Raw genomic sequence first — 23,912 nt, forward strand, 5'->3', positions numbered from 1 at the left:
CCCCCAGACGAGGCAGAAGCAAAAGTATGCTAGTCGCATCTGTCACTGCCTTGTCTGTTGCCCAAGTTGCCAGTTTGAAGGGTTACCCTCAATACGGAAAGCTGATCTTTAACAGGCTCAGAAATGTGACCCTGGCCTTGGAGTTGTCCAGCGAGCTAAGAAATACCACAGACCATTCTTTATAACAGTTTCCATTATTTTTCCCAGCACTGAAGTCAGGCTCACATGTCTAGTTGCCCTCTTTAAATATTGGAGTTACAATGGTCAATATATTATATTAACCTGAACAATTTTGGCAATTAAACTTCACTGGAATGGAGAAAAGGCTTGACCAAACAGTGAACGTTTTCAGGTTCTTCTTAAAAGTTTTGAAGCAAGCCTTTATAAGACCAGATATAGCAAACATTCATTCCCTGGGTTCTGTGAATCTCCCTGCATGAGCGGATGGAGTATTGAGCAGACACTGTCTTGGTAATCTAAGGCTTCTTGTTGGCCTGTAGATCTTCAACAAGGAGTTGATGCATTGAGGAGAGTCATTATTCATAGCTTTATTAAGGTTAGTATTTTAAAGGCAGATCTTCACTCAGTCAGTAACTAGTGTAACAAAAATAATTAGCATGATATGGTCAAAATGATATGATCTTGTAAGAACTCATGCTGCCGAATTCTGACTTGTCTGTAAAGCTCACAATGTAGCTGATGGAGGTCCTAAGTAAACTAAATTACAATAGTATAATCCTGGCAAAACCAAGGCCTGTAAAACTTCATGGAAATCAAATAGTTTAAGATTCCGAAACATTCTTAACTTGAAAAAGGAGTTCCACATTACAGTTTTAACATGTAAATTGAAGGACACTCCCTGGTCAAAAATAATTCCTAAATTCCTCACCTCACTAACAATTGGAATTACAGAACCTTCAAAATGTAAGCTGTAACAGGCTTGGCAGATCTACTTTGTCTAATAATCTCAGTCTTCTCTATATTTAAATGCTAATCTGTTATCAGGACTTGCTAGAGATATAAAGTTCCTGGATGTAATAAATGATTGTTTCATGGAGCAATTGGTTCAGGAACCAACAAGAGAGGGAGCTAGTTTAGATTTAATTCTTAGTGGAACTCAGGATTTGGTGAGAGAGGAAACGGTGGTGGGGCCACTTGGCAACAGTGATCATAACATGATCAAATTTAAACTAATAACTGGAAGGGGGACAATAAGTAAATCTGCAGCTCTAACACTAAACTTTCAAAAGGGAAACTTTGATAAAATGAGGAAAATAGTCAGAAAAAAACTGAAAGGTGCAGCTGCAAAGGTTAAAAGTGTTCAACAGGCTTGGACATTATTTAAAAATACAATCCTAGAGGCACAGGCCATATGTATTCCATGCATTAAGAAAGGTGGAAGGAAGGCAAAACGATTACCGTCATGGTTAAAAGGTGAGGTGAAAGAGGCTATTTTAGCCAAAAAATCATCCTTCAAAAATTGGAAGAAGGATCCATCTGAAGAATAGGATAAAACATAAGCATTGTCAAGGTAAGTGTAAAACATTGATAAAACAAGCGAAGAGAGAATTTGAAATGAAGTTGGCCATAGAGGCAAAAACTCATAATAAAAACTTTTTTAAATATATCCAAAGCAAGAAACTTGTGAGGGAGTCGGTTGGACCATTAGATGACCGAGGGGTTAAAGGGGCTCTTAGGGAAGATACGGCCATTGCAGAAAGACTAAATGAATTCTTTGCTTCCGTGTTTACTAATGAGGATGTTGGGGAGATACCAGTTCCGGAGTTGGTTTTCAGGGGTGATGAGTCAGACGAACTGAACGAAATCACTGTCAACCTGGAAGATGCAGTAGGCCGGATTGACAAACTAAAGAGTAGCAAGTCACCTGGACCGGATGGTATGCATCCTAGGGTACTAAAGGAACTCAAAAATGAAATTTCTGACCTATTAGTTAAAATTTGTAACCTATCATTAAAATCATCCATTGTACCTGAAGACTGGAGGGTGGCCAATGTAACCCCAATATTTAAAAAAGGCTCCAGGGGTGATCCGGGTAACTATAGACCAGTGAGCCTAACTTCAGTGCCGGGAAAAATAGTGGAAACTATCCTCAAGATCAAAATTGTAGAACATATAGAAAGACATGATTTAATGGAACACAGTCAACATGGATTTACCCAAGGGAAGTCTTGCCTAACAAACCTGCTTCATTTTTTTGAAGGGGTTAATAAACATGTGGATAAAGGTGAACCAGTAGATGTAGTGTATTTGGATTTTCAGAAGGCGTTTGACAAAGTCCCTCATGAGAGGCTTCTACGAAAACTAAAAAGTCATGGGATAGGAGGCGATGTCCTTTCGTGGATTACAAACTGGTTAAAAGACAGGAAACAGAGAGTAGGACTAAATGGTCAATTTTCTCAGTGGAAAATGGTAAACAGTGGAGTGCCTCAGGGATCTGTACTTGGACCAGTGCTTTTCAATATATATATCAATGATCTGGAAAGGAATACGACGAGTAACATTATCAAATTTGCGGATGATACAAAATTATTCAGAGTAGTTAAATCACAAGCAGACTGTGATACATTACAGGAGGACCTTGCAAGACTGGAAGATTGGGCATCCAAATGGCAGATGAAATTTAATGTGGACAAGTGCAAGGTGTTGCAAATAGGGAAAAATAACCCTTGCTGTAGTTACACGATGTTAGGTTCCATATTAGGAGCTACCACCCAAGAAAGAGATCTAGGCGTCATAGTAGATAATACATCGAAATCGTCGTCTCAGTGTGCTGCAGCAGTCAAAAAAGCAAATAGAATGTTAGGAATTATTAGGAAGGGAATGGTTAATAAAACGGAAAATGTCATAATGCCTCTATATCGCTCCATGGTGAGACCACACCTTGAATACTGTGTACACTTCTGGTCGCCGTATCTCAAAAAAGATATAGTTGCAATGGAGAAGGTACAGAGAAGGGCAACCAAAATGATAAAGGGGATGGAACAGCTCCCCTATAAGGAAAGGCTGAAGAGGTTAGGGCTTTTCAACTTGAAGAAGAGACAGCTGAGGGGGGATATAATAGAGGTCTTTAAGATCATGAGAGATCTTGAACGAGTAGATGTGACTCTGTTATTTACAGGGGGGCATTCCATGAAGTTAGCAAGTAGCACATTTAAGACTAATCGGAGAAAATTCTTTTTCACTCAACGCACAATAAAGCTCTGGAATTTGTTGCCAGAGGATATGGTTAGTGCAGTTAGTGTAGCTGGGTTCAAAAAAGGTTTGGATAAGTTCTTGGAAGAGAAGTCCATTAACTGCTATTAATCAAGTTTACTTAGGGAATAGCCACTGCTATTAATTGCATCAGTAGCATGGGATCTTCTAGGTGTTTGGGTAATTGCCAGGTTCTTGTGGCCTGGTTTGGCCTCTGTTGGAAACAGGATGCAGGGCTTGATGGACCCTTGGTCTGACCCAGCATGGCAATTTCTTATGTTCTTATGATCAGTTGGCCAGGTCCTAATAGTTTGAAAATAGATTATTAGACAAAGTTTCTTTATATCCAATGTGACAGGGGAAAAAATTGAATATAGTCTGTGTATATTCTATACCGCAGGCCTAGGCCTGATAATAGCCTGCAGATTGGGCTGAGAAATATTAAACAAGGTGGTGGAAAGGGAAGATCCTTAAGGGATACTGGTGGAAAGTGAAAAACAGTCGACAGCATTGAATTATACCGCACCTGTTGTAAACAATCTGACAACTATGACTAAGCCAAAACAATTCCAGAAATCTCAATCTCAGACAGGCATACTAATAGAACATCATGATCAAGAGTGTCAAAAGCAGCTGAAATATTGAGCAACACCAAGATGAAATCAGTGCCAGTATCGAATCCTCAGTAAACACAAACTCTGTGGAAATAGAGGCCCAGGAAGAGGAAAGAATCATCTCCACTTGAAGAAATGGGAGCTACTCCTCTTGGAACCTTACCTTTCAGAGGGGCAGACCAGACTGCTGCAATGTCAGACTGCCTGGTACTAGTGTAGGATGCCCCTGCTCTGAGCTATCCCCTTCTCACTATTCTAATATGGCCACTGTTCCTGCACGGCAGTAAGCACGCCAGCAGAAACAGCCTGCAGACAATTCCATCGATGCTGCCCTCCTGGGACAGATGACTCATGCTACCCTGTCCCCCTCCCCACAAAATTTAGAGGTTCCCCATCCCAGTGCCTGATAAATTACACTCACTGAAAATTGAATGCTTTCTGCATTCCTGAAGAGATGCCCTAACTTCCTCCATTACCTTTCCAGCCTCAGCCTGCAGATGACAAACTGTTCTTCTGGCTTCCATTTTTTTTCTTTACAGCTTTAAAAAGCATAAACCAGGCACAACCAAAGGGCTCAGGGGAAGGGAAGAAAAATTAGAGGCAAGATCACAGATGAGGAGAGAAGCAGCATGGGCTGGGGGGGGGAAAGAGGGGCGATTCCAGTGACTTAGCGAGTAAAAACCCCTGTACAACTACTGGCTGTGCTCAGAGGGAGGGAGCACAAGACTTTCAACTCAGGAGCTGCCATCCAAATTTCTGTCTTCTTCATGAGGTGTAACCAGGCTTCAGCATACAGCACAGGATGCTTGCCTGCCATCTGCTGGAGACAGAGAATACTGGCAGGTTGAGGTCAGCAAGGAAGCCTTTAAGGGGTGATATTGAGGCATAATCCATGTCTTGACTGGTCTGGCTGGATGAAACGGAAGTTTTAATAAAAATCATGCAAGGGGAGAGGAGGCTGCTAGGGCTACTCAAGCTCAATTTTATTACAATCTTTTGGAGGTTTCAGGGGAGGGGGAGGCTGGGCAATCGCCTGACAATTTAATGGGCATTTAATGGGACCGGATGGTAGGGAAGGGATCTGCCAGCCTGAAAATTTATTTTTTTAAATTCTTTTTTGGCACTTTACTGGCTATATAATTTGAATATAGACGGTTAAGGTAAAGTTAGCCTGGTACACATAGAGGTAGATCTTCAAAACATATGCGCGCGCGAACAAAAGTACACCGCGTATCTTATAAAATCCGGGGTCGGCGCGCGCAAGGCTGCGCAAAATCAGCAGCCTGCGCACGCCAAGCCGCGCAGCCTGCCTCCGTTCCCTCCGAGGCCGCTCCGAAATCGAGCGGCCTCAGAGGGAACTTTCCTTCTGTGTCCCCCCACCTTCCCCTCTATCTACCCCACCCCCCAGCCCTACCTAAATCCCCCCCCTACCTTTGTTGGGCAAGTTACGCCTGCTTCAAGCAGGCGTAACTTGCGTGCGCCGCCCCGGCATCCCCCAGCACAGGCCACAGTGCTGGGGGACTCGGGACCGCCCTTCCGGCCCGCCCTCGAACCGTCGCCACACCCCTGGACCCGCCCCTTCCTGCCCCTTTTGCGAAGCCCCGGGACTTACATGCGTCCCGGGCTTTGCGCGCGCTGGCGCGCGAGTACCCTGCACATATAAATCCGGGAGGATTTACGCTCGCAGGGGTTTTAAAATCTACCCCATACTTAGATAACTTTAATTATGCTCTGAGATACACCCAGACTTAACCTAATAACTTATTCAGTTAACTCTGAAAATTGAGGTTATCAGGCTAAATTAACTCCACCCTGAAATGCTGCAGAATGCCTCCAATGTATCTGGATACATTGCTGCAGAATGCCTCCAATGTATCTGGATACATTTTATGTGGTTAATGGCTTAATTGGATAAAATGTATCCAGTTAAAAGGGTCATATAGTCAAAATTGGGATTTGTCTTGCCAAACCAAAAGTTATCTGGACAAACCCCTTTGAATATTGACCTCTATTAGATCTATTAGCTATGGTCATATTCTTTGGATTATATGTGAAAAAAAATGTTCCTCCTGCAAACCTTATCATTGCCCCTCTGTTAGCCTGCACACACCTGAGCATGGACCAGTGCATCATTGAAGAGGATGAACCAGTTGACAGAGAATCTGCCAGCATGTTGCAGGGACAATCCCCGGTTACTGCTCTCGCAGATGAGCCGCCGTTCCGGCTTCCTCAAGGAATCCTGACATTTACAAAGAGAAACACTCAATAAGAAGCAAAAAGTAGTATTTGTAGTTCAGATTCAGGTTGAAAAGAAAAAAAATACTTAGATACAAAAGAATACAACCAAAAGTCCTAATGTTACAAGACTGTAGTGCACACAGCCAATCTTCTATCAAGCAATTTATCACTAAGACATTGCTATCAACAGCCTTCAAAAATACTTTATAAACTACATTTGAGCACAGGCAGGTTGTTCAGCATCCAAGTGAACTGGGGTCTTTAACTAAACTACATTGTGATCCTGGATAAATATGAGAACAATGTTACCTTTACATTACACATTTAGAAAGCCCCAATGCAGAGATTAAATAGAACACAGAACTAAAAAGCGAGGGAAATGAAAAGTTCTTTAAAAGTAGCTATACAGACTTACTCCAAGACTTCGGCTAACCAACTACTAGCATGTACCTCTAGCAATTTTACTGTTTTCTCCTCAGTCACTACAGGATTGAAAGTGCTGCATAGATCAGGATGCAGCTCTGTACAGCCAATTCAATGCTTTTCTCTGGCCATCTACAAGATGTTGCAGTACACAGCTCAAATACTGGGGATTTGTGATGGATACTTGAGAACTACTTCCTACCCCAGCCAACCTAAGCATCAGGAGCCAGGGATGGGCACTGAACTCAAGTATTCTGCCTGAAAACAGTGAACACAAGGCACCGGGCCACCTGGAATGATCAACAAGGCAATTTTGCTAGAATGGGCTGGTCTGACAAGATGACATCAGCTTTGGTTTCTGCTTCTGTATGACTGCCATTTTACTAGTATATCAGAATCATCATACCGTCATTTTTCCAGGGAAGGTTCTCCAAAAGCTAAATGTATATTCTGCCTCTTTCCTCCTCTTGCCAAGAAGGACTGTAAGAGACTCGTAGCAAGAGCTGGAATCATGCAACTTCTGGTACTCTGGAGAAGACTATGAAAGAAAACAACTTTTAAGAAAAAAAATGTTAACTGTTTAGAATTAAAATTCTCTATGAACACAGACATCATTTCATGAGGAAATGTTTCAGTTTCTGTGGGTCTGAATTCTTTTGGGAGAATGAAGGCAATACTTTCAGTATGGTGTAGAAGGGGCAAAATTTTGTAGCGACAGACTTATGACTTCAAAGTGTAATCTGCAAAAGCCACATTAAGTTCTTCTGGCAATTTGTACACTATCCTTTTACTTTATACTTTCATTAAAAAAAAAAAGAAAGTAAATTCAACATAGCAGGGTTCTTTTAAAAATATTTTATTTGGCAGATTTTTCACATAAAACTGTAATAAGTTAAACAATCTGACATCATCCGAAAAGTTAACCCAACGGCCCACCCACTCGACCCCATACCTACAAAAACCCGCAAACTAATCCCAAATTGCCTAGCAAGACCCATCTCTAACGTTGTCAACCTTTCTCTTGAGCAAGGTCTCCTCCCAGACTCCCTTAAACGCGCAGTAGTAAAACCTATTCTAAAAAAAACCTCAACTGGATCTGACTATCCTGTCTAATTACTGGCCTATCTCCAACTTACCATTCCCGGCCAAGAGTATAGAGAAAACAGTTAACCACCAACTTTCGGAATTCCTAGATAATCATAATATACTTCTCCCCACCCAACATGGTTTCAAGAAAGGTCACAGCACGGAATCACTACTACTTACCCTTATAGATACAATACTTCGGGGATTTGACAAAGGGACCTCTTTCGTCCTTATACTTAAGAACATAAGAAATTGCCATGCTGGGTCAGTCCAAGGGTCCATCAAGCCCAGCATCCTGTTTCCAACAGAGGCCAAAACCAGGCCACAAGAACCTGGCAATTACCCAAACACTAAGAAGATCCCATGCTACTGATGCAATTAATAGCAGTGGCTTTTCCCTAAGTAAAATTGATTAATAGCCATTAATGGACTTCTCCTCCAAGAACGTATCCAAACCTTTTTTGAACCCAGCTATACTAACTGCACTAACCACATCCTCTGGCAACAAATTCCAGAGCTTTATTGTGCGTTGAGTACTTCTTGACATCTTGACATCTCTGCTGCATTCGATTCTGTCAACCATAAGATTCTTCTCCACAGGCTAAGAGAAATTGGTCTCAATGGCACAGTCCTTCAATGGTTCCAATCATTCCTCTCCAATAGATTTTTCAAGGTAACATACGAAAATAAAACTTCAGACCTAATACCCCTACCACAAGGAGTCCCTCAAGGCTCTTGCCTATCCCCAACCCTCTTCAATATTTATATGCTTCCATTATGCAACTACCTTAAAGTAGGCCTATCATATTTCCTATACGCCGATGATGTTCAGATTCTGCTTCCCATCAAAGATGACATCAAGCATACACTTAATCAATGGGAACTATATCTTTCTGATATAAATGAAGTCCTCTCATAAATGGCACTTTCTCTTAATCAGAGCAAAATAGAAATTCTACACCTTTCCAACATAGCGTCAACGCCTCTCATAGATCCCACAATATACTTAAATACAAAATGCCTGCAACGGTTAGAGACCTTGGAATTACCCTGGTTAAGGAACTGAACTTTAAAAATAATATAAACACACTAATTAGGGAAGGCTTTTACAGACTACAGATCCTTAGGAAACTCAGACCTCTGCTACATCTTCCAGACTACCGGACAGTTTTACAACCCCTCCTTTTCGCAAAGTTAGACTACTGTAATGGCCTCTTAATAGGCCTGCCCACTACCACTACCAAGCCCCTCCAATTCCTTCAAAACGCAGCCGCAAGATCTGTAACGAACAGCAAAAAATCAGAACACATCACACCTATACTCAAACAGCTACACTGGTTACCCATATCATTCAGGTCTCAATATAAGATTATCATGCTTATCCACAAAGCGATATATAATGATAATACCACTTGGTTACAAAAGCCACTGAACACATGCCTCCCTACAAGAAACCTCCGCTCATCCGACACTGGTTTACTTACAACTCCTTCCATCAAAGAAGTTCATCGAGTAACCATACGAGTTCGTGCTGCGTCAATAGTAGGTCCCCATATCTGGAACACTCTCCCAACTCCACTCAGAATTGACCCTTCTACGCCATCCTTCAGAGAGAACCTCAAAACATGGCTCTTTCTGAAAGCATTCCCATCAAAAAGTTAATCACAGCTCCCTTTCCTTTTTTTCATTTATTTATTTATTTATGGTTTTTATAGCACTGCCATCTCCTCTCTCCAGCAGGAACATATCGAATCAGTAAATTTGTACTGTTAAATAAGTTATTGTAAATTTAGTTTGTTGTTGTTACTATAATTTATTAGAATTACTTTGTTAAATTGTTACACTGTATTTTGTCTTTAAGAGGCTTGCCTCCTGATATTTTTTTTTTTTTGAATTTTTTATTTTGCATATTTCAAATTTGACAAATCAAATTAATAACAACATAATTCAGGAGTACATAGTATAACAAAGTATGTTATCCAAGGAGAACACATATACTATAAATTGCCCTCCAACAAATAATCTAGACTCCCTGTTACAAAACAATATCAGGGGGGTGTTCCTATTGCAAGCAAACACTCATACATAATTTTAAACCAAACATTGAGAGATCAAGGAGTATACACCATTTTTCCTACAATACGAAGATGTTATTACTCCGTCTCATTACTCCTACGGCTCTCCAAGTATTTCCTCTAACTGTTCAGGTTCATAATAAACAAATCTTACACCTTCCACTTTCATTATACATTTACAAGGAAATCTAATGTTTACCTGAATCCCAAAAGTTCTGGCCTGATTTGTAAGAACTAGAAATTTTTTACGGCTTATCTGAGTCTCTTTAGAGACATCCGGGTATACCCATAATTTTTCCCCTAGGTACAAGCAAGATCTTTTATTTAGATATAGTTTTAATATATCATCTCTATCTTCCGATGACTGAAATTTCACCAGTAAAGTTCCTCGCATTTCTATTTGAGTTCTATAAGAAGTCTCTATTAACTCAGTAACATTTAATGCCACATCTTCTTGTAATAAATTTCCATTTGCTTGATCTTCTTCTTTATTCTTCGGTAAAAAGTATGCCTTTAAAATCTTTGGAAACTTATCTGATGGTAATAACAGAATTTCTTGAAAATAATTCTCAATTGTTCTTTCAGTGAAGTCATTTTACACTTCGGAAAATTCAATATCCTTAGGTTATTATATCTAAGTGAATTCTCTATATTTTCCAACTTTTTCCCCAACATAGATTCTCCTTGAATTATAGAAAGCTGTACTTGCTTTAGTTTAATTCTTCATCCACTTTCACCAAAATTAACTGCATGTTTATTTGTTTCTGGGGTCAAATTATATAAAGTTGTTTGCATTTCTTTTATATTTGAAGACAAAGTCAACAATGCCTTTTGGGTCGACATTACTGCCTGCCATATAAGTTCCATAGTCATATCTTTAGGTTTATCATCCAACAAAAAAGGCATTATATTTATACTTTGCGGTAGAGAAGTACCTTGAGAGTCTGGAGGTCTTTGAGTCTGAGAAATCTTCACTGCTAATCCAGCTCCCATTTCGCTGGTTGCAGCTCGGTCTAAGCCGAAGTCGCCCTCCACTTGTGGGAGGAGATGAACGGGCCTCCCGATCTCTCTGATGGCACGGTTTCTCCAGCTGCAGCTTCCCCAATAGGGCTCAATTCAAGCAACGCCATCCATCCTTGTCTTGAACCTAAGTCCACAGCGTCACCTGGTGGATTAGGTGTTGTAGGAGCCCCAGGACTTAGCGTGGTTTCTCCCAGGAGCAGCGGTGCTTGTGCTCCACCTAACTGCTCAGCGGGACCCTCCGGGGATATTGCCTCCATCTGGGGTCGGAATCTGAGGCTCTCCCAGAATTGCTCTTGACTGGAGGAGGGGGGGGGGGGGGGAACCTCTTGATCCAGAAGAATGGAGTATTCGGATGTTCTCCACATCTGTAGAGGTGGGGAGTCCGGTGGCAGGGCAAGAAAGTTCAGATAGTAACCCTGAGCAATGACTGCCAATTCTCATTGGTCGGATGTGATTGAAGGCCACATGTTGTGGAAGTGGCACAATCGACCTCCCACTGGCATGTGCGACAGAGGAATCTGGCTGCTGCTCTCTAGGTGGAAGTCAAAAACCTGAAGCAGGTCCTGGTTGAGGAGCTGCTTGTGGTTTTTGTTTATGGACTTGACAAGACTGTGGTTTTTGATAAGGTCTCGTGGCACGGGATCTGGTTGGTGGCGGGTAAGACTTCTTAGAGTCCTTTCTGAAGGGCTGTTTTGAGGAGAAGTCAGAAGGCATCAAAGAGAGCTGTCTTAGGGTCTCATGATAGTCCTTTAATTCTGCCACCGTCCGTTGAATCTGTTCGCCAAACAGATTATCTCCCACACAAGGCAGGTCAGATAACCAGTCTTGTACTTCTGGGTGAAGGTCAGAAGACTTGAGCCAGGCCCACCGTCTCGCCAAAATAGCAGATGCAGACACTCTGGTAGAAGTGTCAAAAATGTTATAAGATGTTCTAATCTCATGCTTGCCTGCCTCAAAACCCTTGTTTAATAGGGTTTGTAATTGTTCTTGAAATTGCTGAGGCAGGGAGTCTGAGAAGTCCTGTATCTGCTTAAAAATGACCTTGTTATATTGGGTCATATAAAGCTGATAGGCAGCAATTCGGGAGATGAGCATGGCCCCTTGGAATACTCGGCGACCAATGTTATCTAGGAACTTCTGTTCCTTTCCAGGAGGAACAGACGAGTGAGGCTTTGACCTCTTTGCCCTCTTTTGTGCAGACTCTGCCACGACAGAGTGGTGATCAAGCTGTGATTTTTGAAAACCTGGGGCTGACTGCACCAAATAGGTAGTGTCAGCTTTCCTGTGTATTGGAGCAATTGATCCAGGATGTTACCAGTTCTTCTTGAGGAGATCGAGAAGGACCTGATGGATGGGAATAGAGGTGATTACCTTGGGGGCATCGAGGAATTGGAGCAACTCCATCATCTGGTGCCTATCATCCTGTTCCAACTGTAATTGAAAGGGAACCAATTCAGACATTTCCTTCACAAAGTTTATAAAGGAGGGGTCCTCTGGAGGAGAACGCTTCCTACTCTCAGTGGGTGAAGGTGGTGAAGGTAAATCACTGGTGTCTGTTGAGGTATCATCAGCCCTGGTATCATAAGGATCAGCACCCGTCCCTCTAGGAACTAGAGGGGGACAGGATGGTTGGATACCTGAAGGTCCCGGTCTAGGCTCCGAAGGAATCGGAGGAATTATCGGAGGCACCGATGATGAAATCGAACTCACCAGTGCAGGCATCGATGGATGGGTCGGTGGCGAGGGACATATTGGCATCGATGGCTGAGGCAGAACTCCCGATGGAGGGATGCGGAATGGTGTTTCTCCTCCCGATGATGCTGTCAGTGGGGAAAACATCAGAGCCATCGGAGACCCGGGATCCATCGGTGGAAAAGCGGCCATAAGCGCTTCCCATCCTGTATAGCAGCAGTGCCAGTGCTGCCGGAATCGGGTCTATGGTCGGTTCCACAGGTGGTGCCGGTGTCGGTGCCAGAGGAACCTGAAGACGTTGCATCGCCTTGTCGATGGCCTCCTCAACCATCCGGTCCACTTCTTCTCAGAGACCTGAAGCAAGCAGCCCCGGCTCCGGAACAGAGGCATAGCCGGAGGGACCACCGTTAAAGGTGGAGTCACAGCTCCCGATCCCTGATCGGGTGAGGGTTGCCTTAGTGACCTGGTCGCAGGAATGGTCGGTGCCTTTCCTGGACGGGGTTTCTTCGACAGCAGCTCGGACGATGGCGAGGTCGATGATTTTGTTCCCTTGATGGTCCAAGTCTTACGGTGTCGATGGCGATGTTTCTCCCTGCGATCCCCTCTATCCTGAGGGGTAGTAGAGGGTGTCGATGGCCGAGAAGTCATCGATGCCGGTCGGTCACCAGTCGTGGTCGATGCTGGCGCGAAGTTGATGGTGCCGGTTCTGACGACGTCGATGCAATGGACAGAGTCGGGGTTTGAGCACGGAAGAAAAGTTCCATCTTCTCCATTCTGGCCTTGCGATCCTTCGGTGTCATTAGGGCACATTTGGTGCAGGTCAAGACATCGTGCTCGCATCCTAGACACATTAGACAGACTTTATGGGGGTCTGTGATACACAAGCTGCGGGTAAAGTCCTGGCACCGACGAAACCCCGACGCCATGGCAAAAAATTGAGCCGTGGAAAGTTCGACGGCCAGTAGGCAGTAATAGACGGGAAACGGGTAAAAACTTACCGGAGTACCGCGGACTGAGAAAAGTTAGAGGAGGGACCCCTTTGGGGCAATTTAACTTTTAGTAATTCCGTGAGGAAAATTCCTGTCAGGAATCTCTTCAGAGCTCCTTTACCACGAGGCTACTGCTGTGCAGAAAAAAAGAAGACTGAAGGGGGACCCCTGCTGGCTGCAGAGTTAGTGCCATGCTGGGCATGCCCAGTAGGGGCCAGTCAAAGTTCTGGAAACTTTGACAGAAGTTTTTTTCCATGATTGGGCTCCATCCTGTGATGTCACCCACATGTGAGGACTACCATCCTGCTTGTCCTGTGAGAAAAATATGTACTGCATAGGACAAAGTGAAAAACAATGGCTAGAGACAAGAACTTGGGCAGTAATCAGTGTGTGCTCCAAGCATCAAGGGCCATGGGTTTGATGCTGGCTTGGAGAAGTAAGGAGGGAGGTAGAAAGAGGGTACTAGTCAAGCTGTGGCTTGGCTGTCTGCAGAGCTGCATGCTGTGTGCCAAGGGCTGTGGGTTTCACCCTAGCTTGGAGGAATAGGGAGGGAGGCAAACTTTTACAAAATGTACTAGGGCAAATTGGCAAACTAAAGAGAGGCAAATCACCTTGACCAGATGGATTATACATCCCGGAGTACTGAAAGAACTGAGAAATGAAATTGCAGACCTGCTATTGGAAATTTGTAACTATCAATAACATCATCTATGGTACCTGAAGACTGGAGGGTTGCCAATGTAACACCAATTTTTAAAAAGGGATCAAGCGGTGATCCAGGATATTACAGACCAGGAAGTCTGATGGCTGGAGCAGGCAAAATGGTAGAAACTATCATAAAGAACAAAACTGCTGAACATATACATAAGCATAGTTTAATGGACAAAGCCATAATGTATTTAGCCAAGAGAAGTCTTGCCTCACAAATCTGCTACATTTTTTTTTTTTGAGGGCGAGAACAAACATGTGGATAAATGTGCACCAGTTGATATAGTGTATCTGGATTTCCAGAAAGCATTTGACAAAGTTCCTCATGAGAGACTTCATAGGAGATTAGAAAGTCATGGGATAGGTGGCAGTGCCCTACTGTGGACTGCTAACTGTTAAAAACATAGAAAACAGAGAGTAGGGAATTTTCCCAATGGAAAAAAATGAATAGTGGAGTGCGCCAGGGATCTGTTCTGGGATCGCTGCTTTTTAATATATTTATAAAAGACCTGGAAATGGGAAAAACAAGTGAGGTGATTAAATTTGCAAAATTATTCAAAGTTGTCAAATCACAAGAGGATTGTGAGAAACTGCAAGAGGACATTGCAAAACTGGGAGACTGACTGGGCATGCAAATGAAATTTAATATAGACAAGTGCAAAATGATGCACTTAGGGAAGAGCAACCCAAATTATAGCTACAAAATGCAAGATTCCACATTAGGAGTCACCACTCAGGAAAAGGATCTAGGTGTCATCATTGAAATATGTTGAAATCTTCTGCTCAGTGTGCAACAGCAGCCAAGAAAGCAAATAGAATGCTAGGGATTATTAGGAAAGGAATGGAGAATAAAACAGACTATCATAATGCCTCTGTATCACTCCATGATGAGACTTCATCTTGAGTTTTGTGTTCAGTTCTGGTCACCACATCTCAGGAAAGATTTAGCAGAATCAGAAAAGGTACAGAGAAGGGCAACCAACATGATAAAAGGGGATGGAACAATTCCCCTATGAAGAAAGGCAAAAAGGTTAGGACTCTTCAGCTTGGAGAAGATGTGATAGAATTCTATAAAATAATGAGTGGAATGGAACGAGTAATCATTAATCAGTTGTTTAGTCTTACGAAAAGTACAAAGACAGGTGACACACAATGAAGTTATTGGATAATACATTTAAAACTAATAAAGAGAAAATATTTTTACACTCAAAGCATAATTAAGCTCTGGAATTCATTGCCAGAGGATGTGGTGAAAGCTATTAGCATATCTGCGTTTAGAAAAGGTTTGGACAAGTTCCTGGAGGAAAAGTCAATTAACCATTAAGGCAGAGTTGCATAATTCCACTGCTTATTCTTGGGATAAGCAGCTTGGAATCTATCCCTTGGGATCCTGCCAGGTACTTATAACCTGGCTCGGCCACTGTTGGAAACAGGATACTGGGCTTAATGGACCCTTGGTCTGGCCCAGTATGGCAAGCCTTATGTTCTTATGAATACTGCTCATAACTGGGGTATCAGCAAGCCAATGTCTGAATAGTTTCACTTTGCCACGCCACACACTATCATTTACCCTCCAAAACATATATTTATTTTAAACATTTTAAAGCAATTAAAATATTTGAAATATATTCCAAGACCCACTCAAAAACGGTAGGCTATAAACAGACCTGACACCAGCTAATGTTTAGTAGGAGAATTTCATTAGGGGTTAATTTTATGAGTTAGTTATCTCAACAGTTATAGTTCATAGACTTGTCTCCACAATTGCCAGCAGACCAGCTTGTCCCAGACTGATTACAATTCTTTATATGTACAATTTAAAAATATTTATTTAAAGTATATTATATACCATTTCAACAAAGCAAATTGACCAAAATGGTTTACAACAATGATAAAATAAAAAATTATAATTAAAATAAAACCATTGTATTTCATAATCCTTAAGTGTTTAGAAATAAAGTAAAATAAATAAAATAAAAATAAAATGCAGTTGGAAAAAAATACAATAATTCGTAATAATAAAAATTCAAATGACAACTATGCAAATAAGATACCTCTAAATAATTAATTAAAAACAAGAAACAGGTAGAATAACAGGAATCAAGGAGAGAAAAAACTTAAAAGTTTTAAGTACCAGCCTCTAGAAACTTACCCATTGTCTACTGATTAACTAACTATCTTGGTGCGTCAGCTTTATTTATTTATTTATTTATGGTTTTTATATACCGATCTTCTTACATTATATGTAAATCAAATCGGTTTACAGAGAACAGTTGAATAAACTTGCTTGTGGGCAATTACATATAACAAAGAACTTTTTTGAGTAACATATTGTATAACTTTTTTTGAACAACATTTAAATATAAGAGCAAAATATACATTTATTTATTTATTTTAAGTTTTTTTATACCGATTTTCCTGCATAAAATGCATATCAAACCGGTTTACAATGAAACAGAATGAGCAGGAAGTAAAATTCCTTAGTCTAATACATTTAAACATCAATAATGAAATAATTTTAAACAAAGCAAAAAGCTAAATAACATTAATAAAAGTTAAATTATTAACATAAACATAATTATATTAGAAGGAGCACAAAGGTTAGCATGAAGGGGAGCACACCCGGCACGCGACGCCTGGTGTAATTGTGCCGGGTGTGATACATGGCTAAAACATAAACATAAGAGCAAAATATACATGGCACAACAAAGTCTTATATGTCTAAATCTTAATGTTTTAGATTGAGCTTTTCTAAATAGCATTTAAAGAAGAAATAAATAGCCAAAAAAGATAATGTCTAAAATATGGTATTATGGAATATTCCTAGTTCCTAATTGTACAGATGTCTTACAGGAATTTGTAAGCTCTATATTGCCAAAAGCTTCTTTGAATAAATAAGTTTTTAGTGCTTTCTTGAAATCATTCCTATTTGCTATTTGTCTTAGGGCATTTGGTAAAGAGTTCCTCAGGATGGGACCTGCTACTGAAAAGGCTCTTTGCCTTGTGACATTTAATATATCCAGTCGTACAGAAGGTATTTCTAACAGGTTCTTAGTAGCAGATCTAAGCTCTCTCGGTGGTTTATATACTCTCAAAGTTGTACATAGCCAGATGGAATCAGAACTATTTAGTAAGGTGTGTATTATCATCACAATTTTATATAAGATTTTAAATTTGACTGGCCACCAATGCAACCTGTATAGGATAGGAGTGATGTGCTGTTTCATTGCAGTACTGGTAAGGACCCTCATGGCAGAATTCTGAATCAGCTGTAAAGGCTTAATAGCTGAATCGGGGAGACCAAGATATAGACCATTACAATAATCTAATCCTGAAAAGATCAACGATTGTAATACAGATTGAAAATCACAAATAAATAATGGTTGCAGTCGTTTTAACAGATGTAATTTAAAAAATGAGTTTTTAACTGTTTTTGAAATGTGTTCAGATAATGATAAATTAGAATTCAATTGTATTCCTAAATTTTGTACTGATTTATTAATTGGAATTGTTTCATTACTACCTATGTTGATATGAGACAGTGGAGCATGGCTTGGAATTTCAATAAAACTGAGAAATAGAATTTCTGGGGTTTTTTTGCATTTAATTTTAAACAGCTGTGCGCAAGCCATTTTTCTATTGTTTTGATGTATAATTGGACTAAGGAAAGGGTCTCTGGCCAAGATGATTTGTATAGGACGAACAGCTGTATATCATCTGCATAGATTTTAAAATGCACATTTAATGACAATAGTATTTGACACAGCGGTAATAAATATATATTGAACAATATGGGGGATAAAGAAAACCCTTATGGAACTCCTGTTAACTGAGGATAAGGTTGTGATGAACATGAACCAATGTTTATTGGGCAAGAACGATTTGTCAAATAACTTTTGAACCAGTTTAGAACTGTAGAATGAATTCCAATAGATTGAAGGCTAGATAAAAGTATTTTATGGTCTAGTGTATCAAACGCAGCAGAAATGTCTAAAAGGACTAGAATAAAATCTGTGTTGGAATCGAAACCTCTCAGATATGTATCAAATAATGATAAAAGAAGAGTTTCAGTAGAATGGCCTTTTCTAAACCTATGTTGATTTGGGTATAAAATATCATGTTCTGCAAAGAATTCATTTAACTGATATAAAACTTCTGACTCCAATGTCTTTGATAGTGAAGTTAGGGAAGCTAAAGGCCTAACATTGGTAAAATCGATGAAAGAGGAAGTTTTGTTCTTTAAGATAGTCTGGAAACTTACCTGACTCCAAAGATTGATTAACTATCAGACATATATGGTCTGAGCAAATTTCTCCTAGATTTTTAAATAAAAAACCAGAACAAGGGTTTAATGGAGAGTTTGATACTTTGTTTTCTTATGATTTTTTGAATTGCTTCAGTCATGATTTTGTCAAAGGTAGACCAGTCGTTTACAGACATCTGATTTTTATAATTGGGATAAGGTAAACCCAGGAAGTCTTGTGTTATATTATTTACTTTAGTTTGAAAGTAATTTGCTATTTGGTCACAAATATTGTTTAACTGTGATAGTAAATATTGTTTTACTCGTTAGCATTCTCTTGTACTTAGCATGTACAATTAAAGCAACAAATGCTCTTTTGGGGCATTTTTTTTTATCCCAGAAAGCAAGACAGAAATATTTAATATAATCAGCCCCTAATCTCCCTAACAATCTCAGACTGTCTGATCTCACAGTAGTATGCTATACAGCCAGCAAGAAGCTTGAAGGTACACTATTCCTCCTCAGACAATACTTCAGAATTACAGAAGCTAAGGAAGTACTTGCCAAAGAATTTCATTTTGGTTTGTTTTTTTCATTTCAGGAGATTTTTTTTTTTTAGTTTGTTTAATTTTGACTTGGTTTGTTTTCCAAACCAAAATAAAATAAAGAAAACAAAACGGGCCTTCCCAAGGCGCTCAAATCCCTCTCCCATCCTCTATGGAGTCCAGGCCTACCCAGGTGGACTGAGTCAAGCTCAGCTAGCTTCTCCCTGGGGTCCTCCAACCCCCCCCCCCCCTCCAGAACATTTTCTGGGGCCAGGGACATCCCTGGCCCTTTCCTGGGGGGTGGGGGAGGGGGGCAATAGCTAAGAAATGGGGCAGTATTAATGCCTGTTTGCTCCTGTTGCAACCTGCTCCTTTTTAAAATGGCACCACAGCCCTTAGGTCATCACCAAAGTGACATCTCTTTGGCACCAGTCTCAGGGCTGGCCGTCACCATCATGCTGTATGGCTGCACAAACAGCCATAACACATAATGGTGGCCAGCCAGCCCTCAAACCAGCATCAAAGTGATGTCATTTTGGTGCCTGCCTCAAGGCTGTCAGAACCTTTTTTTTTTTTTTTTAAAGAAACAGAGTGGGGCAGGAGTGAACGGGCATCGCTCCTGCCCTTTCACCATCAACCCCCATAGAAGGAATAAATGGGGGGCCAGGGAAGCATTGAAAGAGCCTGGCTCAACCCTGGATAGGCCCAGATCCCTCAGCTTTCTTGGGTGGCAGGATCAGGGTTGGAGAGGCCCCAGGGAGACTTTTTAACAAAACAAAAATACCTGAAAATTTTGGGGTATTTTCATGCAAGACCATTTTGAGTTCATTCCATTCAGAATGCACCAAACATATCCTGGGCATTACAAATGTGGGAATTTCTCTATTTGTAATATTACTTTGCAGATTAAAGAATTCCACAATCCATTTGATCAACAATTATCTTTTAAAACATTTCACCACATGCACATCTGAATACATGATTTACGCAATTCAATCTCTGTGTCCGTTTTTATATACCGGGAAGACCATAAGGACACTTAGGGTTCATTTAGCAGAACCCAAAAGTTGTTTGAAGAAGCTAAAAACAGAGGCACCAATTGCAACTCATTGTTTGGAGAATTATCTTGATTTTAACAGCGAGATGTTTTGGGATTGATCAAGTGAAGAAACATATTAGGGGAGGAGATCAAGAGAAGTTATTAGTACAGATGGATGGATACACTGATTACAATGTTTGGAACCCAATGGTTTAAAATGCTGCCATTAAATAGAGGAAGGTTTTTTTTGTTTTGTTTTTTTTAATAAATGGTGGCTGAAAAGTTTTTCCATGTGTATTTGCCAGTTTCATTGCAAAAATAGTAGCAATGAATTCTTTAAGAAATAAGGGGTTTTCAATAATGGATGTGTTGACACATATTCAATAACAGTGTATGATAAACATACCTTAAGAGTACTAGACCAATTATATATAGCTTCTCAAAAATGATTTAGAAGATGGACGCTGAGATTGAATAAATGGTTAAATGAGGCAACGGGCTTTTTGCAAAACAATTAGTTGTAATAAGATTAACTTATGCGCATGTCTTCAGTGTTTTGATGTATTTAAATGGACTGCACATGCACCAGCATCTTTTTTCAAACAAGTCAAGGGACAGCGTTTAGCTTAGTGAGTAAATGATGCTGAATTTGCAAGGAATGTGAGTAAAAATTTGATTTTTAATTTCTAAATGTGCTTCAAAATTAAGGAAATAAGTGTTACAACAAAAAATGTGTTTTAGACATACGCCCTGAAGCAGCCTTGTCTGATTTATGCCATAATCTACAGCCACCTTTCCCAGCTCTTTGCCACTTAGGTCCTTCCACATCTCCTGGAATACATTTTTGCTGTGTCAAGGAGGAAACTGGTATGACAGCTGCCTGCAGCTCAGATTCTTGCTTCAGACTCAGTTCTGATCTTGGATGTGACGCTACAAATTGTAAATGTTAATCACACAAGAAAAGCCACCTGTATTGAATACTTTCACTACATAGAGTTGTCACAGACAGCAGTTCCCTCCGTGGGCAACAGATCATTATAAATAGACTTAGTTTTTGGGTACTTGCCAGGTTCTTGTGGCCTGGATTGGCCACTGTTGGAAGCAGGATGCTGGGCTTGATGGACCCTTGGTCTGACCCAGTATGGCATTTTCTTATGTTCTTATAAATCAGAATGGAATTTCCATCCCAGTTTAGAGAACCCATCTTTCTTGCCAAACAAAACATTTTCTCCTTAAGGAGATAACTAAGAAAACATACAAAGATGTCTTTTGGAGAATTGCAGGGGGCTCTGCTCAAGATTATTTTAGGCAGCTCATTTTTGTCCCCGAAATTGTTGTTCGCTTTCAGTATAGCCTTGCATATTTTCTGTGCCAACTCAGGTCTTCTGTTTCAGGGATGCCTCTAATTCGCAAATTGGAACGCCGTGATCTATTTTCAAGATCCTCTAGTTTGTTAGCAATTTTCTCATTAAGTTGTAATTACAAAAGAGATCTTTTCAACTGCATCACTTGAGAGGCCTGCTCCTCTATACCAGATGCCACATTCTCCACTCACCTAGTGAAATCTAGGACTTAGGTAGGACCTCAATTCACTTACAGTTTTTCGGAGTTCATCTTTAATAGATTTAATATCCATCTTAATATCTTGAAACCATTTGCAAAAATCAGCTTTTGTCAATAACTCTCCTGCACCGATTTCGGGTATCTCTACTGCCACTGAATCAGTAGAACATCACTCACTTTCTACAGGCAAATCTGCCCCTGAAGAGAGGGCTTCAAACCGGGACCCATTATTATCTCAGGAGAACTGACATAAGTCCACAGATTTTTTTGCACGTCATCTTAACTGCAGCCCAGTCACGAAAGGCAGTGAAAAATGTAAGAACTATAGTCGCTGCTTGCCTGAATTCAGCTTTTAAATCAGGAGTGGTGAGGAGCTTGGCACTTATGCAGCCATCTTGCCAGATGACGCACTTCCCCTCCCCCCCTTCCCTTATTTTTATATCTTCTATCACCTTTTGCTTTAGTCCACTCATTGTGGTGATAGTGCTCGGCAGGGGGTCATGTACCAATGCTCCTTCAAGAACCCTAGATGGGCAATGACTCACTCCCTCCCCCCAGGGGCTGTGAATGCTGTTGCCTTTGTTCTCATCCAATTAACTGATTTTGAGACTAAGCAATTACTTGATCCCCATCAGTTCAGTTTCAGGAAGTCATTCAGCACAGAAAGCAGAGTTGCTTACTTCTAACAGGTGTTCTCCCAGGACAGCAGGATGTAGTCTGCACATATGGGTGACGTCAGACAGAGCCCTGTCACGGAATACTTTTGTCAAAGTTTCTAGAACTTTGACTGGCGCACTGAGCATGCCCAGCATGCCATAATCCCTGTGGCCACAGGGGTCTCCCTTCAGCCTCATTTGTAGAAAAAGGTGCAAGCGAAAAATAAAATAAAACTGTTTTGGACCCAACTCCGTGGGGTGGCGGGTGGGTTTCGTGAGGACTACATCCTGCTGTCCTGGGAGAACACCTGTTACAGGTAAGCAACTCTGCTTTCTCCCAGGACAAGCAGGATGGTAATCCTCACATATGGGGGATTAGCAAGCTACAGGCTAACTTTCGCAAACACTACAGCACAGAGACATTGCTGCTCTCACTAACTGACAATATTCTAAGAGGTTTTGATAGCGGAAAACATTACATTCTAATAATGCTAGACTTGTCATCAGCCTTTGACACAGTAAATCATAAAATACTATTAAAAAGACTAGAAGAAATAGGACTACACAGCAAAACAATAAACTGGTACAGTTCATATCTAATTAACAGATTCTTTCAAGTTCAGATAAAAGACGTAATATCAGACAAAGTTAACCTTGAAACAGGAGTACCGCAAGGATCAGCCTTGTCCGCAACCCTCTAACATATACATGCTGCCGTTATGCCATCTACTAGCAGGACTGGGAATCACACATTACATATACGCAGACGACATTCAACTAAGAACATAAGAAAATGCCATACTGGGTCAGACCAAGGGTCCATCAAGCCCAGCATCCTGTTTCCAACAGTGGCCAATCCAGGCCACAAGAACCTGGCAAGTACTCAAAAACTAAGTCTATTCCATGTAACCATTGCTAATGGCAGTGGCTATTCTCTAAGTGAACTTAATAGCAGGTAATGGACTTCTCCTCCAAGAACTTATCCAATCCTTTTTTAAACACAGCTATACTAACTGCACTAACCACATTCTCTGGCAACAAATTCCAGAGTTTAATTGTGTGTTGAGTAAAAAAGAACTTTCTCCGATTAGTTTTAAATGTGCCCCATGCTAACTTCATGGAGTGCCCCCTAGTCTTTCTACTATCCGAAAGAGTAAATAACCGATTCACATCTACCCGTTCTAGACCTCTCATGATTTTAAACACCTCTATCATATCCCCCCTCATTAGTCTCTTCTCCAAGCTGAAAAGTCCTAACCTCTTTAGTCTTTCCTCATAGGGGAGTTGTTCCATTCCCCTTATTTTGGTAGCCCTTCTCTGTACCTTCTCCATCGCAATTATATCTTTTTTGAGATGCGGCGACCAGAATTGTACACAGTATTCAAGGTGCGGTCTCACCATGGAGCGATACAGAGGCATTATGACATTTTCCGTTTTAGTCACCATTCCTTTTCTAATAATTCCCAACATTCTGTTTGCTTTTTTGACTGCCGCAGCACACTGTACCGACGATTTCAATGTGTTATCCACTATGACACCTAGATCTCTTTCTTGGGTTGTAGCACCTAATATGGAACCCAACATTGTGTAATTACAGCATGGGTTATTTTTCCCTATATGCATCACCTTGCACTTATCCACATTAAATTTCATCTGCCATTTGGATGCCCAATTTTTCAGTCTCACAAGGTCGTCCTGCAATTTATCACAATCTGCTTGTGATTTAACTACTCTGAACAATTTTGTATCATCTGCAAATTTGATTATCTCACTCATCGTATTTCTTTCCAGATCATTTATAAATA

The 23,912-nt window shown here is 40.8% G+C and overlaps 1 protein-coding gene across 2 annotated transcripts in view; it reads right to left on the bottom strand.

Annotated features, from left to right (window-relative positions):
* Positions 1-23,912, bottom strand: part of ALS2 (alsin Rho guanine nucleotide exchange factor ALS2) — a 282,347-nt gene that overhangs the window by 102,558 nt on the left and 155,877 nt on the right. For both annotated transcript variants that reach the window (XM_029606273.1, XM_029606274.1), the window contains exons 14-15: positions 6,895-7,026; positions 5,938-6,066 (exon numbers count right to left, since the gene is read on the bottom strand). In XM_029606273.1, coding sequence (XP_029462133.1) covers positions 5,938-6,066; positions 6,895-7,026 — 261 coding nt within the window. The remainder of the gene's footprint in view (positions 1-5,937; positions 6,067-6,894; positions 7,027-23,912) is intronic.

This window comes from Rhinatrema bivittatum, chromosome 6 (genome assembly GCF_901001135.1).
Source record: "Rhinatrema bivittatum chromosome 6, aRhiBiv1.1, whole genome shotgun sequence".
Lineage (NCBI taxonomy): Eukaryota > Metazoa > Chordata > Amphibia > Gymnophiona > Rhinatrematidae > Rhinatrema > Rhinatrema bivittatum.